Source organism: Clytia hemisphaerica, unplaced genomic scaffold (assembly GCF_902728285.1).
Source record: "Clytia hemisphaerica strain Z4C2 unplaced genomic scaffold, Clytia hemisphaerica genome assembly, whole genome shotgun sequence".
NCBI lineage: Eukaryota > Metazoa > Cnidaria > Hydrozoa > Leptothecata > Clytiidae > Clytia > Clytia hemisphaerica.
The window spans coordinates 101678-119446 of NW_027103948.1; the positions used below are offsets into that span (position 1 = coordinate 101678).

The 17769-nt window shown below is 34.4% G+C and overlaps 2 protein-coding genes across 2 annotated transcripts; both read left to right on the plus strand.

The window, feature by feature from the left end:
- The first annotated feature begins 2576 nt into the window (after positions 1-2576).
- On the plus strand, positions 2577-10557 carry LOC136810003 (cilia- and flagella-associated protein 157-like). The gene is made up of 7 exons (XM_067066574.1): positions 2577-2657; positions 3411-4001; positions 4351-4618; positions 5390-5671; positions 7152-7345; positions 9596-9689; positions 10276-10557. The coding sequence occupies exons 2-7, from the start codon at positions 3418-3420 to the stop codon at positions 10387-10389; spliced, it is 1536 nt and encodes a 511-aa protein (XP_066922675.1). The 5' UTR covers positions 2577-2657; positions 3411-3417; the 3' UTR covers positions 10390-10557.
- Positions 10558-14251: 3694 nt separating this feature from the next.
- LOC136810004 (barH-like 1 homeobox protein) lies at positions 14252-16674 on the plus strand. The gene is made up of 3 exons (XM_067066575.1): positions 14252-14536; positions 15292-15413; positions 15700-16674. Exons 2-3 carry the CDS (start codon positions 15305-15307, stop codon positions 16533-16535), a joined length of 945 nt encoding a protein of 314 aa, XP_066922676.1. The 5' UTR covers positions 14252-14536; positions 15292-15304; the 3' UTR covers positions 16536-16674.
- Positions 16675-17769: the final 1095 nt, after the last annotated feature.

A 17769-nucleotide genomic window follows, 5' to 3' on the forward strand; every position in this document is an offset into this window, starting at 1 on the left:
CTCTTCGGCGCCCCTTCAAAAAAGCTCCGCTCCACAACGCCACTGCATTTGACTCCATGACCATGCCATAAATTACTTTTGTAACTTATGGTATGTCTAAAAAAGACATTAGTTTTGTGCAGAAAATTGGGGGTGTCTTTGGCATGGTCATTTATTCGTCAAAAGAAGCATATTATGATGCATATTTCAGAAATGCCTGCTAATGAACTTATTTTTTTGTCTTTTTGTAGGGGTCCTATAGGGATTCAAACTCAATACTTGACATGAAAAATATCTGCTGAGGTTCTTTTTCCCTCGACAAACAGAGGCGTGGTTCACCAAGAATCTTACCTGAACACTTTGCTCGAACCTACATAAGTAACACAAGAAGGTAATATCGATCCTTCTGTGATCCCTCATCGATCTTTTTTCAATCGATCCTCTATTGATTACACTGATTACATATCGATTAATTATCAATCAATCATCGATTATTTATAATTACCTTGTGATCATTTATCGATTACCTATCTATCTATAATCGGTTACGGAATTATATATCAACCTGTTTATGTAGCTATCGACCTTTTATCGAGCAACTATCGATCTTTTATCAAGTAGTTATTGATCTTTTATCGAATAGCTATCGATCAATTATCGAATGCTCGTTGTAAACAATGTCACGGTTTACGGATAGCTTGATCAAGAGTAATCGCAGATTCTAATTGATAATTGAATGAGGTTTAGGGCGCGGTGCTTGGCTAAAGTAGGGAAAATAATTACACCAAATCAAACGTTGGTCATAAACAATCCAGAACATTGGACCCAGCGTCGTTCCTGTGTATTATCCATTGCTTCATTTACAATGAGTACCTTAAGGGAAGAAATTTTCGTGTGAAGAAATTTTCGCGGAATTTAATTTCGCGAATCAGAGTCTCAAAATGGCAGATTTCGCGGAATTTAATTTCGCAAATGAGCCGATTTCAAGAGTTTCACGGAATTTAATTTCGCGATTGAGGAATTTCAAAAGAATTCTTTTTACAGAGAAAATGTTTTTGATATTTTTCATAGATTTTAAGACATATTTCAGTCACATTAACAAACTTTAACAACAAAATTATAACATCAAATATGAATTTTTTTATGATAAGTCATGATTAAACTTCATTGTCGTCTTCTTCCTCCAAAAATCGAATTTCGCGGAATTTAATTTCGCGATTTAGCCATTTTGGTGTGTTTCTCGGAATCTAATTTTGCGAATTACGCCCAAATTCGCGAAATTAAATTCCGCAAAAATTTCTTTCGCGAAAATTTCTTCTTTTAAGGTAATAGATATCATATGGGATTGATATAATTCTACGATCGATAATTTGATTGGATCAATGTAAGATCGATAAGTAATCGATAAATGATCCTGACCAAAAAATTCTTGAGTATCGATCCCCACTGGATCCCTTATAAGAATCGATAATTTATTAATCGATCCTTTATCGATCCTACATTGATATATGTTCCAATTATCGATCCTTTAAAGGCCAACCGCCTGGTATATAGGGAAAAAGTGCTTTATGACGTCTAAATTGATGACATCATAAAACTTAAAATTTGAATATCTCAAAAAATACTAATCAAAAGATAATAAAATTTTGCCCAATGATGATGTTGGTCTCCAACTTTTTCAATTTTTTTGAAGATGTCGGCTGTAAAAATAATGACGTCGTTGTTTTTCAAAAAACTTTGTTTGTGAATTGCTTCCTCTAAATAGGATGCATTTAAGGAGGTGAAAATTTCATTGCATGTCTTGACCATTTTAGTGGGGCCCCCAGCGGTTTACGTGAATGCGTGAATGGGCATTTTCGGTTGCGTGAATGCGTGAAAATTGGGGAAAAAATGTGTGAATGCGTGATTTGAAAAAACTTGCGTGAACGTGAAAATTCACTTTTCGATTGCGTGAATGCGTGAATCTGGGCTATTCTGTGCGTGAAGACGTGAATTTTCCCTTTTTTCCACCGGTCATATGCAGTTTTCCCGATTTTCCAATGTTTCCCCGATTTTTCCCGAAATTTTCCAATTTCCTGTAAAATCGGGTTATTGCGTGAAACTCAAGGAAAATTTGCGTGAATGCGTGAATTTTGAAAAAAAATTGCGTGATTGCGTGATTTGAGGGTCCGCTGGGGGGGGGGCTCATTAGTTTTTTAGATATTCGAATTTTAAATTTTAAATCTTATGATGATGTATTGATGATTTCATAAAGGACTTCTTCTCTAATTTCTCAAATTAAGCATTTCTGAAATCTAACATCCTAATACAGTTAGGAACATTTGGCAAGTTCCTGTACGCAACTGCAATCAAAAACATCACAACCTCACTCATAAAAAAATAACGTTTGCATCTTTTTTTACCGTTTTTGCCTAGACGATATAGCAAACATAGTAAGTATCAGCAGACTGTGCCTTTAATTGGCTAAAAAAAAATTCTGAAACAATAGAAATTTCGCCAACTTTCAACCATGGTAGAACAAATCTATTCAAACAAAATTAACCAGCGGATTTTTTATATTTCTTCTTCTTCATCTTTAATTTATTTATTTATTTATTAAATGATTGAGGTTCAAGGCACGCCGTGGGCCTCTAAGAAGATGTCTTTTTACAATCGCTTGTTGTTACAATTTTCTTTAGGTAAAGTTTTGTTCTGGGAAATGAAGCAATGAAGCACAAAAAGTCGAATAGAATTAAGCACATAAGATATTCTTATAACCATGAAATGTCGTTTGCGCTTTCGCTATAATAATTTTTTGTACGTTAAAGGAACTTATTTTCGTGGTAACTAATTTTTGCTGTGCGAGGGTATGGAATTAGCATTTTGTGTGGAAGAACACCCACTTTTTTCGATTTTTTTTCATTTTCCTAGGATCTTTCGAGAGTTTATAGTAAAAATTGCACGGTAATTGACACTCAAACATCCTAGAAAGCGCAAAAACTAGTTTTCACGAAAATTAGTTTCCCGCAAATTAATTACAAGAAAAATTACCTTATTGGAACTAATTTTCGCGGGAACTAATTTTCGCGGTCGAAAAAAAATATCCGGAAAATTGCATTTCGCGGGTTTTAATTTTTGCGGTTTTTTCCATTCTGGAATTTTCGCGGGTTTTAATTTTCGCAGTTTTGCCCTTTTTTGGACAAATTTCTTTCATTGTCCTAGGGATTTTTCAAATTTTTCGATAAAATTGGAAAAAATTGTATTTCGCGGGAATTAATTTTCGCGGTTTTCAGCTCTCAAAATTTTTCGTGGGATCAAATTTTCGCGATTTTGACGAAAAACCGCGAAAAACGCTAAAATTAAAACCCGCGAAAATTAGTTCCAATAAGGTAGTCCTCGTTAGGTAATTATTTTTATGCTAGTGTTTTTGAGTAAAAGAATTTATTTTTTAGATAAATCATGGCAAAAAAGAAAAAAGGAGGAAAGAAAAGTGGAAAAAATAAAAGTGCTACCAAAAGCGCCAAGTCCAATTCAGTAACGGTTGATAAAATATTTGATGAATTATCAAGGGAGTTCTATTTAGTTCAAATTAGAGACTTGGAATTGAAAATCTCTCGATATCAAACTAAATGCGATGAGCTAGATTTACGAAATAAGGACTTGGAAAAACAATTTGACCAGCAGGCATCAGATAAGAAAGAAATTGTTTCCTTTCTCAAAAAACAGTTGGAACAAAGATCAGATGAAATTGCTGATTTGCAAGAGAAAATAATTGGTGTTCAACAAGCCAAAGATATTCAAAAGGATAAATATGAAGTTGAAATTACAACTGTTAAAACTGAAATGCAAGAAGTTAAAGACCAGTTAACATCTGAAAACATGGTTTTACAGGGGAAGTTAACTTCTTTGGAAGAATTTCGTGTCCAAAAAGAGACTTTATTGAATAAATTTGCAGACATGGAACAACTTTTGAGGGATAAAGAAGAAGATCATAAAGAACAGATTTATCAATTGGAACGAAAAGCTGTTGTTGATAAAGATAGGTTAGATTTTATGTTGTTTGTTTAATATAGTAAATGTCATTTTCTTAATTCTTTCTGCATTAAATGTGTCATAATTTTTCCATCTTTCTCAAGAATTCCTAAAGACTCATTCAGAGGACATATTTCGTCACAATATTTTAGAGTTTATTAATCGTTTTTCAACTAGCGCACTCGTTTACTTTGAATTACTTATTTTTTTGTACTCTTCCAATAAAATGAAATTAGCCAAGCCATAGAACTTTATCGAATAAGGTATTCGATATATTGAAAAGTAAGAGACTTTAAAACTGTTGGGAGAAAAAGAAAATTGGTTCCTTTCCAAGGTTTATAAAAATATTTGAATTTTCAGATTGAAGAAAGAGATGATTCTACGAGTAAACACAGTGGCTGCAGAATTCCGTAAAGTATCTAATAAACAGATGGCTGACACAACCAAACGTACCATCCGTGAAAATGTGATGATCAACTCACAACTATCCAAAATGTCTGACAAAACAGTCGAGTTGATCACAGAGAATGATGAAATAAAACTAAAGAATAAGAATCATAAACAGCATCTGGATGTCTTGGAAGGAACTGAAAAAGAATTGATACGTAAAAATGCAGCTAACCAGAAGGTATGTTTGAATGAGATATCGAAAATTAATGCAATGAATAATCAAATCTTGCTTTTTGTTCTAAACATTAATATCGAACAATTTTGTTCTTGTTTCCCTTACTTAATAGCAGAGGAGAAACCCTTCAGAGCCGTAGCATCTTTTGTGAGACGCACCGCATTTGATTGGTTCGAAAATTAGTATAATTTAAAAATATTTTTGAGAGGGGCCCACGAGTTAGGCCTGACAAAAGTTTTAATGGTAAAAAAACAGACGTCGTAGGCAAAACTCCTAACCCCCAAAATGGTTTTCGAAAGCCGAATTCCAAAAAAAATACCTACTATTTTAAAAGAGGATTCCTCAAGAAATTGGTTAAAAACATTCCTAATTTGAAGAAAGACAAATAATTTGTTATTTTTCATGAAAAACCAAAATACTTTACTAATCTTCACAGGAACAAAGACACATTATCGTTTTTGTCTTTATGAATTTCAATTAACGTTCTAGTATAGACCTTTTCGCCTTTGATGTCATTTATGTGCAAGCAGCCATTTTTTATACGAATCATAGATTGAAAAATAGATAAACCATTTATAAACCGAAAATGATGTCATTGATATGCAAAACTACGCAAATCTGTTCCAGTAATCTTTGATTTGTATGAAAAATAGCTGCTTGCATATAAATGACATCAATAGCGAAAAGGTCTATTAGTACCAGTGGTATAATTTTGTTTTCTTTTCTAAGCTTAACGCAGTATACGCCAAGTCATTAAATACCATTCAATTTTAGCTGATACGAATGTTAACAGCCAAAGCTAGAGAGCAAGAAGAAACATTGATGGACTTCATGGAGAAAGAGAGCTCCTATAAAAAGTTAGAGTCAGATCACGCTAAATTGGAAGAAGTGTTAGAGACTTTACAAAAAGACCACGGGAGTTTCAACGAAGAACATTTGGCATTGACTGAACGTTACCAGGAACTGAAAAAAGAAAGAGATACTGTTTTGGATGATAAGAATTATTTGATTGGTATTTTATCTGATGCCACGCAAGTCTTGAAACAAGCACTTCAGGTACACGTGTTTTTTTTATAAGAACAAACTATATAAGAACATAAGGCTTCGACGCACAAGATGTTAAGAACAAGTTAAGAACATTTTAAGGCTTTATGGACTCAAAACACTCGATTTCTTAGGGAAATGGGTAGAGACGGTCCAAAATTGGTTAAGATCCCAAAAAGTTGAGAACATCTGAAGGCTTCAAAAATTTTGGATGATTTTATAAAAAAAACGTGTTTAACTTTTGACTAGTAAATGAAATGATGTTTTCATTTTAAGCATCTTCTTTTAAAATATGATTGGTTGATGTAATGTATTCTGGTATTAAGGATTTAGCTATCATTTCTAATACATCCATAAGAAAAAGGAGCTCAAATGTTCTAAATTAGTAAATATTTGACGGTTAAAACGAGATTGAAGTTATGCTCCCTCTATTTCATAGTTTGGCTCTACCAAATTCGAATTCAAATCATCTTTTCTATTAAGTACTGTTGATGGACATTCGTTTTCTCCTAATGATAGACTTTTTTTGGTCATCTACAAATCAAGAGCCATGATTTTAATTATCATACAGTGTGTCCCAAATAAAGCAGACTAATTTTATATAGTATGTATACTTAATATTTTAATCTCGAAAACCTATTCAATCATCTTAGGAATTGAATATCTATTGATTGAACAGAGATATTTCAATTATTCTAAGCTATTTATTAATTTAAATAACGAGTTTCGAGGATTTTACTTTATATAAAAATTTGTCCACTTTTTTCGAGACACATTGTACTCAAAGCTGTAGCTGAAAAAATTCTAGACCAAAAAATCTCATATTTAGAGCTGACGAACCACTCTCAGTTTTAAAGGTTTATCCTGATATCTTTTCGGTGTCTCAATTAGCGATCCGTTATCGCAGTTACTAAAGGGTTTTTGTTGCAAATCAGACTCTAGTGTCTTGATTCAAATAAAGCCTTTATTCTCGGGTACCTAATAGCCGTCCCCCCGCTAATTAATTTTTCGAAAATTTTCCACCCAGGACATTCTTATTCCAACCCCCCCCCCCCCCCGCTAATTAATTTTTGGGAAAATGTTTTTGAAAGTTCCCTTTTTTGTCTTAATTCTGCTGTATTAGCCTCCTTTTCAAACATTTTCCACCCAGGACATTTTTATTCCAACCCCCCCCCCGCTTATTAAATTTTGAGATTTTTTTCAACCCCCCTGCTTATTCCAACCCCCCCCGGCTATTAGGTACCCGAGAGTAAATGGTGCCAATCAAGACCATGTTTGTGTTCGGAAAAAGACTCTTAAGGGCCTGGGTTTATTACACCCATGGGTTTTGTTTGAAACAAGACCTCCGTTATCACAGCACCTAAAGGTCTCCTTTGTTTTTTTAAGACCAGTTAAGGTCTGCTTCTATTCCAGACCCAATAGTCTTGTTTGAAATAGGACCCTTCAAAAGGTCTTAAAGATAACCTTCAACTTTGTGCTCCTTTATTTTCAGCACGAGGATCCGACGGAAGATGCAGGACGAGTGGAGATGAAGAATACAAACCTCCTCTACAAAGTCATCGAAATCCTTAAAGTTGCCGTTGAAATGGGTGTCGGCATACAATTGGATGATTTCCTGGCCAAACGCACTTTGATCGCGAAGAAGAAATTGCATTGTGGTCTACCATCACAAATGACCATGCAATCGTATGTTTTTATTTTATTTTTCTATCAGAACTACTTGAAAATATAGTAAATCACTTTCCTTGTGTATATCATACCCGGCTAGTGGCCTGGTATTTTTAAGTTCGGAGCTGGAATATTCATGACGTAATGTTTTATACGGGAGCACCCAAAAAGACTTGGTTGCCTATTTGCCACATATTTTGAAATCTAGCGGCAAACGCACGGGCTATTTTAGATGCTACCGTAAAAACATTAAGTCATAAATATCATGAATTACAGAGGCCAGTTAGTCAGGTACTTGATGATTCTGCAGTAAACAAATTGAAAAAATATATAGTATAGTAAGCTCCATCATATTCCATCTCTAAATAGGAAAACTTCGTCCGGTGTACATAAGTTTTTCGGGAAAGGCCTTTTTTGAGTTTGGATACTCTTTTAGTTTATTATTATAGTTTTGTCACTGAGTGAGCTGTCTTCTTTTATCCCTTTTGTTTGATTGGTCAAACCAAGTTTTTGTCTTAAACGTAATACAAATTGAAAATAAATGAGGAGATAACATTTTATTGGTCTTAATCTTTCAACAAATTCCATAAAAAGTAACCTTTTAACATTATATTAGAAAATGGTAATTTTACACTTGATTTGGTTTCTATACATCACCTTTCTAAAATAGATTTCCTTTCGTGAAGCTGAAAATAATTCGTGAAACTTGATCAAAAATAATGGCACCAAATTTTTCATAAGGCCGAAAATTACTTTAGTATGGGTTGATGGCACAATCATTATTCTTTTGAAATTCAACTTTTTTAAATGCCGAGTAAGATAAGACTTACCTTGTTCGCGATATTCCAGTCTTTTTTCAAGCTGGCATTAAAATCGTATCAAAGAAAGAATTTCTTCATTTTCGAAATAATTTTCCAAAAAATTTCCCAAAGATCTCACCCATTAGTTCATTAAAAATAAGCATTTGAATTTTTTTGCCAACTTTTTGAACCTGGACAAGGAGCCCTGCGCAGAGCAGTTTTTCATATTTAACCTTTAGGACAAGGACAGCGGTAGTGAAACCAAGTGGTTTTGACGGTGACGTCATTAAAACTTGGACTTTGCATCTTTTTAAGTGTTAATGAGGTTTAGTTTAAAAAAAGATATCAAATATGTTATCTGTTAATTGATTTCTATTTTTATGCAATAACTGTATCTGTTTTTGTTTGAAAGAGGTCATCAGCTTTGAAAAATGATTTATGGACGTTTATTTTTAAAGGACTAGAGTCATTGAGTTTCAAGCCCGAAGGGCTAGAGGCGAGACTCCTGGATGGGAAATGAAACCACTTATTTTTCATCCAGAACGCCTGCGCGTAGTTTTTACACAAACACCGCATTGAAACTAAAATCTATAGCTAGATATTTCAAAAAGCGTGGTCCTCCAAAACAAAGGAACCGCTAGATACAATCCGTCGTCGTGTTTACGGTGCATTCTATGCGCGTTTTGGATAGGAAATAAGTGGCTTCAATTTTTCTTGCCTGAGCTGAGAAGAATTAAAGTTTCGTCTCTAGCCCTTCGGGCTTGAAACTCAATTGCTAGGGTTTTAGGATGACAAACATTTTCGAATTGAATTGTAAACTTTGATTGCGTTTGAATTTAAAACCTACTTGTTTAGAGTTGGGAAGAGACGGAAACAATAAAGTATCAAACTTAAAGCATTGTTTAGAAAAAATGATTTCCGATTATTATTTTTTTCGAAAACTGTATTTTACTCCCAAAAATACTTTGTTTAGAATACCCCTGTCTCATAAACCCGTTGAAGCACCTTCACTAGAAAATATGACCAAAAATAACCACATACTTATGTTTAATATACCCTAAACTTTCAACCTCAGCAGCCATTAGGAAGTTCAATATCGTCCCAAAATAAAATGTAGAAACGGTTTCCTGTCTGAACCATTTTACTTTTTGATTTGAAAACGAATAAACCATCCCCATTGAAATCTTGTTAGAAACTTTCACCCTGGGTACTAGGGTTGGCGGATGAGGGGTATGTGCGGACGGAGAGAATAATTTAAAACTTTCTGATTTTTCCGACCCTGAGAGACTTTGAAGAGTGAAAAACCGACCCTTACCGTCTGCACATACCCAGCACCCATTTTTGCCTAAGTACCTCCCCCCAGAACTTTGATTAAAGAATGTGGAATTTCTTGCCTTAAAAGAGAAATGCGATAGAATGTTTAAAGGTACCAGATAAATCATACCTTTGCGATTCTTATTATTTGTAGGCCACCACATGCAGCTCATTACAAGCTCGGTGATTTGGGAATTGTTCCTCCAAGAAAAAAGAGTCCCACCAAAAAGAAAACAGACAAAACAAAGGTAATTGAAAATTTGTAATGTGCAGTACACTTTGTTTTTTATAAGAACATCCAAAAATTTTGAAGCCTCGGGATGCTCTTAACTTTTTGAGTTTTAGGCTTAAAAATGTTCTTAACATATTCTTATTTTCGCCATTTTTCGAGTATTTTAGTAAGATTCTCCTAAGAAACCTGGCGTTTTAAAGTCTGCAAAGCCTCAACATATTCTTAACTTGTTCTTACTATTATGGCCATCGAAGCCTTATGTTCTTATACAGTTTTTTCTTATAAAAAAATGTGAAGGGTGTTATGAGATTAAAATAATCCTTTCGCGATTTTTTATAACCATATGGTTTTTGTGCGGCTCGTTTTGCTCAGCAAAATACTTGTTTGACCCACAAAATTAAAAATTTAAACTATAATACTGATTTAATTGGGGTGAATTGCACATTGTGCATGTTTTTCTTGTTATCTTTGATTTGTCAATATTTTGAAATTTATCATCGATATGCTTAAATATTTCCAAGAATTCTGCCTAGACATGCGTATAAGTGTTATGCTTATAGATAGTAAAATTTTAAAATTTCTTTTACGTTTCCTTGTTTCAGGCTGTTTATTGTTCAGATGAACAACTGGCTAAAGGAACACCTCGTCATTCAGCTTACGACTTCGTGCAAAGTAGGACGGTTAAATTACCCAAAATCCCCTCCCCTGTCCAATAAATAAACTCTGTCCAGGAAAAGCATTTCCAAAGTTTTAGATAATGGTTTCATTTTAAATTTATCCATGTACATGTTTGTAAATAGTGAAGTAATAATTTTGAAACATTTTATTTTTTGAAATATATTAACAGATGGTGCAGTAATTAAAAATCAATCCTCTAAAATTTAGTTGTTGCGTGAAAGTTTATGAGAGTGAGTTTTTAACCATTTAAGTATTATTGAGCCCTTGTCAAATTCCTTAATCGGAAAAGGAAATGGCAAGTTTAGAACCTAATTAAGATTGTCTAGGTTAGTTAAAAACACTCTCTCTCTAGGATTTGGTGATTAAGATTGGCATTCCAGAAAGAAAGAGATGTTAATTTAGGTTTGAAGATTAACAAATACCCGAGGGGAGCCTCAAGGTAAATGGCCTACCATACGTGCGGCCCTTAAGGGTATATTCTCCAAACTTCCCAAAGTGCACTGTAAGGATCGTAATGAGCAAAGATGAGAAAAATTGCACTCTAAGCTGTAAAATTTTGAAAATCTGACCATATTTTGCCTAAAAATGGTAAAAAAAAATTCGATTTTTCGCACAAATTTGCTCAAATTTTGTAAAATTTTCCCTGCACTGTAAGGGTCCAATTTCAAATGGCTAATTTTGGGCCGCGCGTATGGTTGTTTTTGAATCGAGTGAAACCCCCCCCCCCCCGGGACGAATACGCAATAGGGTAACAGAGACTAGGCTTATCTTAAAGTCTATTCACGCTAAGTGTGCACTCTTTTTTCATTTACCTATAACTTTTGAAGGAATTCCTCAATCTTTATAAATTTGGTATTGTTGGAAAGATATTAGTGAGTGGAACAATTTGGAATAAAAAAATCTATAAAATAATTCTAAAAATGAAGATGAAAATGAAGAAGAAAAAAATGAAGATCTTGTAGAAAGGTGCTATAACTATCATTTTCACTGAAATGACTCCTTCATTATCGAACGTCATCACTGTGAAAAAATTTTTCAAAAATAATTATTCAGTCAAAAGATATCAAACAAAGTTATAAGCTGATTGACGTCTAAAAACGCTGTTTTATGCTGTTTTCTGCTGTTTTTTGGGGTCAATCACTTATTAACTTTGTATCATAACTTTATATTGAATAAATATTTTAGTGAAATTTCTTCACAGTGATGACGTCCTAAGATCAAAAAATCTCTCCAGTGAAAATGATAGTTATAGCACTTCTCTACAAGATCTTCATTTTTTTCTTCTTCATTTTCATCTTCGTTTTTAGAATTTTTTTAAAGACTTTTTTACTTCAAATTGTTCCACTCACAAATACCTCTCCAACGATACCAAATTTATAAAGAACGAAGAATTCCTTCAAAAGTTATAGCTAAAAGAAAAAAGAGTGCACACTCATCGTGAACAGACTTTAGGTTCTCTTAGCTGAGACAGTAAAATTCAATGCCCAATTATATCGTATTCCAGTCATCGAAACCTTTTTAAACTATTACAGTTTATCTGGTATTTTTCCAGTTTGTAAGCCTGGTTTGATAATATAATTCTTACTGGGCAGCTGATGACGTTACCAGGAAATCTGGCGGATGTCCGGCTTACTCTCCATAACTTTTCAGGTAAATGAATGTTCAAAAATCTCGTTATCACCTAGGGGCTCGCACTGGAAATTGACCTCATAAAAAATTTTAGGGGTATTTCGAATAGACAATGAGTTTTTTCTCGTGGTTCCTGTTCTAAATTTTAGTCACATATTTTTTACAGTAAAACTATTTTCTTACAAAAAAAGTTAGGGCTAGAATAGAGGAAATCAGGCGACAAGTAGTTGTGGTTGACTGTGAACATTATATGAGCCACATTAAACAAAGTGACCGTCTGTTATAAAGATGAATCGACGGTGAAAATTTTAAAGAGTTAAAGAGCTGTCGAGCGAATATTAATTGTTATAGACTCTTCAGTGAACTAGTGGTTCTAGTCTTTTCCTTATATAACATTTTATGATCACGCTAAAATCAATTGAGATGAAAGCCCTATAAACCAAACGAAGATTTTAGGACAGTATTACCTGAGCCTATCCACAGAATAAGTTTTTTGATTACCTTTTTGAGGGTAAGAAGAGGGCAAGAATTCTGAACTGATATATTTCGATAGTTGATGTACGGCTCTATATCGCCATTGCTCACCTAAACAGACGGCGGTAATTGGTGTTTTTACCGTCGCAAAGTGGACGGTCATGTTGGAGACATGTCAACTTTGCTTTATACCGTCCCCTTCGATTTATCGGGAATACATAAACTCGCTATTTTTTACCGATAAAGTCTGGAGGAAATTTAAACAAACGAGGGCTATTAATCAGACACCTGAGAGAAATAAGGTGCATATGCAACTAATTGACTGAACTCTTCTCCTATAGACTTTCTACACTACCCACCCTAGACCAAAACTTTTGAATCTTTATAAAACTCATCCCCTGTTTTGAAGGTTTTTAACTATTAATGAAGTGTAAGAGTTTATATGTGGTCTGAACGGCTAATTAAGAAGATAAAAGGCTTAATTAACTGATAATTGTTCAACGAACAACTCGAATATAATTTATGCGGGCTCCCTTTAGCGTTTTTTCAACGCTCAAAAAACGTATCATATCTTGTCAACAGGGGAAATTTCAAATCTGAAAAATGACCTGTTAGATTCTGTGACGAACATGGAAAAATATCTCATTTGGTTTTCTACGCCGTGAACACCTTATAACAGTATTCATAAGCTCCATTTTAAAATCTTTTTAAACATCAGAAACCTTTCGGCTTTGAAAGTTCATTATTAGTTTCATATATATTTATAACCATATAATAACCATATAAAACGCCCTGAAACCTTTAGTCATCATTGAGAATTATCTGGCACCCAGATGCATCTTCGTTTTCAGGGATTGATGGGTCCAAACGAAATATTTTTAGTTTTACGCGTAAAAGTTAGTTGAACCCGATTGGGGTTGTGGTACATCAAAAGCCGACTATCATTCTTCTCCGATGGGAAATTGGCCTGTTCCTTTAAAGTTTTAGCGTGAGCGGCCGCCAATCAGCCATCGAGGGGTAAATCACTTGAAAAAAGGTGTACGATACCTTTTGACTTTTTGAATTTTCATTTGACTTTTTGACTTTTTTTTGACTTTTATTTGATTTTTTGACTTTTTTTTGACTTTTTTCAAACTTTCATTTTGACTTTTTCCGATAATTTTTCGAGTGATTTACCCCTCGTCAGCCATCGTAACATAAAATCAAATTTCAAAGGATGTTTTTAATGATAATGCGATTACTATTATTGCCTCTGGGATTGCCAAACCATATTTAAATTAACCTTGTTGAAGACGAACCCAAACATTCCCAGCGTGTACAAAATATCAAAATGAGGAATGTGCCGCTGCTCAGGGTACCTTTTTCACCTCCATGAGTCCAAGGTTAGGTCGTAAAAACAACAAAATAGTAAAAATTTGTCCCTTTTAGGGTACATTTTTGGAGGACTTTGGATAAAAAAATTTTGAGAACATTGAGAACATTTTGGAATTTTATTCCCATTCAGGGTCACTTTTTTCTCAAACTTTGGCAAAATTTTCAAAAAGAAAGTCCCGTGTAGGGTCCATTTTCGAACCTCAGTAGCACACCTCCGTCGGTCAGCACGGGTAGTATCCCCTCCCCAGGGACTTTGCTATCAATAGACTAATTGTAGAGGGCAGCAACCAAGGTTGAAACTCAATACATTCGTCTATGTTACCTTTAAAAACTATATTAAGATCATCATAGGAACTTTTTAAGAGTTTTCGTTTTATTGTTTAAAATAAAACTTGGCTTAATGAGTTGTTAGATGGATTTGACCAAAGTATTTCTAGCAGGTCGTAGACACAAAACTCAAACTTTTAACACATTGATTTTTCATTTCGTCAATATAGCGACACAACATAAGAATAGACTCTTTCATTTTTTATTGTATCCTTTTAGTCAGTGCTTTGTCTCTTTGTCAATGATAGATTTCTTATGACATTTGAAAGCTTAGACTCCATGTTGGGTAATATAACAATCCAGAAGGATCAAGTATTTCAAGTGAACGCGCTCTAAGAACAATTAGACCACACGCAATACCAGGATAAAGGTACATCAAAGGTAAGTTATAATTATTTTCAGGATGCATCCTGATGTTTTTTATTTTTTTCCAAGTAGGTATGCAAATACTCAGGACCCTACTTGTCACCAAATTTCTTGAAGGTCTTCGGCAAAAGATATTTCATTTGCAACCAACTGTACCTTAGGTTAGAAGATGCTATCGTCCGTTTACTGACCAGTAAACGCAAGAAAGTATGTGCAAAAAGTCAGGGCGTCAGAGTGGTTTACGGGAAAAATAGTGGCGGTAGAGTTTTGGAACACCCTGTAAACACATCCACCACTGTTTACTCTGCCCCGAACTAAACTCGTTTTCAAATTTATCCCGCTTCTAACTGAATTATCCCCTTTTTCAGTGATAATGTGCAGACGATAGGATCGTCTACCCTAGGTATTAGTCTTTGAAAGTTTTTCACTCTTCTGTTTTCCTACATAACTAAAGTTTAGCAGTAAGGACATTCTACTCATTCTTTTACAATAGCCCGATACTTCAAATAGTCGATCGCTTCCTCATTCCACTTTTTTTTCGCTGCAAGATTTGATAAGTACAGTTGACTCTTTCTAGTTCGATCTTCGAGGGATACCAAAAAAGTTCTTCGAATTAGAGAAAAAATTCGAACTAGAGAGAGAGTATTTTACGTGGCTTGCCCTTTGACGGGAACTTAGAATCAGTTTGAATTAGAGAAAGATTCGAATAATATAAGTTCAAATTAGTGAGAGTTCACAGTAAACTCATGAAAACTTTTTTTATTTTCAAGACATCGTCTACAAATGATGGCACCATTAGAAAAACGACATTACACTTCCTTTCTCATCAAAGATATTATTGATAATGTTGAAGAAGATGGGGCACAGGTTGGCACTGATACTCAAAACGAAGGTAAATGCTTTTCTTCTAACTCTATATCCAAAGAGATTCCATGACTTTTTTGACCAAGATTCCAATCATGACAACCTGTCTTCTTCATAATTTTGTACATATAATTCATATCTTGCCAGAGTCCAGAATGCTTGTACAAATTTGTGCTCTCCTTTATACTATCTCTAGCTTTCTTCTTTTTGACACACAAAAAAGTTTCACTGTCTATCAAGAAAATTTGAGCTTTGCTTTTTTTAAATATCGTCCAAGGTGAATCTTAACTCTCTAATTTTTTTACGGGGTATAGAATTTGATGACGACGACGAATCGCTGACATCAGCACAATCCGAAGAATTCGATGAACATCAAACAAATAGCAGCAATAGTATGACCACAGATGAAAGTTCATCATACAACAATGAAGAGGATTCACCAACAGCTTCGGTTAATTCAAACAACAATAACATGGATATCAAACGTAAATATCCAAGAGAGAGAACAACATTCACCATTGCTCAACTCAAATTCTTAGAAGAACTATTCTGTGTCAAAAAATATTTAACACTAATCGAACGCAGTAAAGTTGCACTGCATTTAGAGTTGAGCGAACGTCAAGTCAAAACTTGGTTTCAAAACCGACGCACTAAATACCGACGTCAAAAGACAGTAAATTCGCCCGTTTTATCATTATCGGTTGAAAATAATCCGTTTCTCAAACTATCGGATCACTCAGCCGCGTCACATTTTGTTGACATGGTTTTGCATAGAGAACCGGTTAGTCCAACAAATTTAATTGATCCATCAGCCGTATTTCCAGCTCAGCAACAAAACTATAAGCCCTTAGTCATGAACACTTATCCAAACAGGCTGACAAGTCCAACTTTTCATTATGAACAAGATTTAATGACAAATCTACAATCTGGAGTCAGAAATATGGCTTCCAGGCTAACTACACCACCACCGCCACCTGTTTCGAGCTACGAGCACGGGCTAGCGAACAAGTATCGTAGAAGAGGATCAGAGCCTGCTCGGTTGCCGTCAGTTTATGATGCAAATCTATCGTTGTGTTTTTCAAGGAGTTGTGTTTCTTCATTATGTTACAATCACAAATACACTTCAAATACACCAGCGAAAGAACCGTGAATACTTTTTTTTACCACTATGGTCATATTTGAGTTTATAATTTTTCTGACCTTAAGGAGGGGAGTTAAAATCTACCATTTTGGCGCAAATACGAGTCTTAATTAATAGAGCCAGCAAAGTTTGACAATAAGCCTCAGCTGTTCTAAATTTCTCATACAATGTCATACAGTATTATCTTAAATATTGATATTGTTCTCTACAAGATCTAAGAGTCATTGTGCTCTCATCGATGGTGCTCTTGAAATAAAATTCGTGTTCTTTCAAAATTTTTCTATGCAATGGAATAGCTCCTTCATTCGAATTTGTAACCGAGATTTGTACATAATTCTTGTATATTATTAGCAATTAATAAATATCACTCGCAAATCATATACTAAATTCTGCTTTATCCAATGATCTAGAACTCCCGTCATAGCAAAAGCCTGTACCCAAAACTGAACAGAAAAAGTTTAATCAAATTATATTGAGGAGGGTTTCCAGGGCGATTCCGCTCTTCCGTCAATTTTTTTCCTTAAATTCCAAAAAACTGTCTGAACGAGCACAAAACTTCCACCACCGAAAATTGCTTTGGAACTCCAGATTTCTGTCAAAATTTTCGGATCTTTTCCCGATTCAAAATTCCGATCAATTTTTTGCTGAATTCCGTTTTTCCATACTGAAACAGACCAATTTTCTGTCTCCGACATAAGATCTAAATTCCGAAATTCCGTTTAAATTTTCGTCGAACCCCACCACTCCGCCAAAAAAAGGCGGAAAACATTCCTCATTGAATCAGGTATACAGATTTTTTTCTATAATAATCGTATTTTAGTTCTTTTTGTTTTCACAATGCGACAATGAGTGTTAATCGTGGTAATTTCTTAAGATTTGATCTGATATTAAAAGGCGATTATAGCAACAGGGTTTTCAAAGGAACGTGTCTAGGTTTACATAATCTTTTCGTCTAAGTAGAGTTTGTCTGTACACAGACCCATCTACGGCTGATTTCTAAATTCATTGTGCCGTACTACGAAGCGATAAACGTGAGATACACTCTGGTAAAGATCAAAGTAGGATAGGTCTGGGCCGATTTTACTGCACCGTGAACTGTATAAATCAAAATTTAATGCTTTTTATAAGAATTATTTTATAAATACACTCAATTTTAGTCTAAAAACAAATATAAACTTATCCATGTCCGAGATCGGAGAATCGCTAAGAAAAGTTTAGGCCACTTTAAGCCAATTCTAGTGAA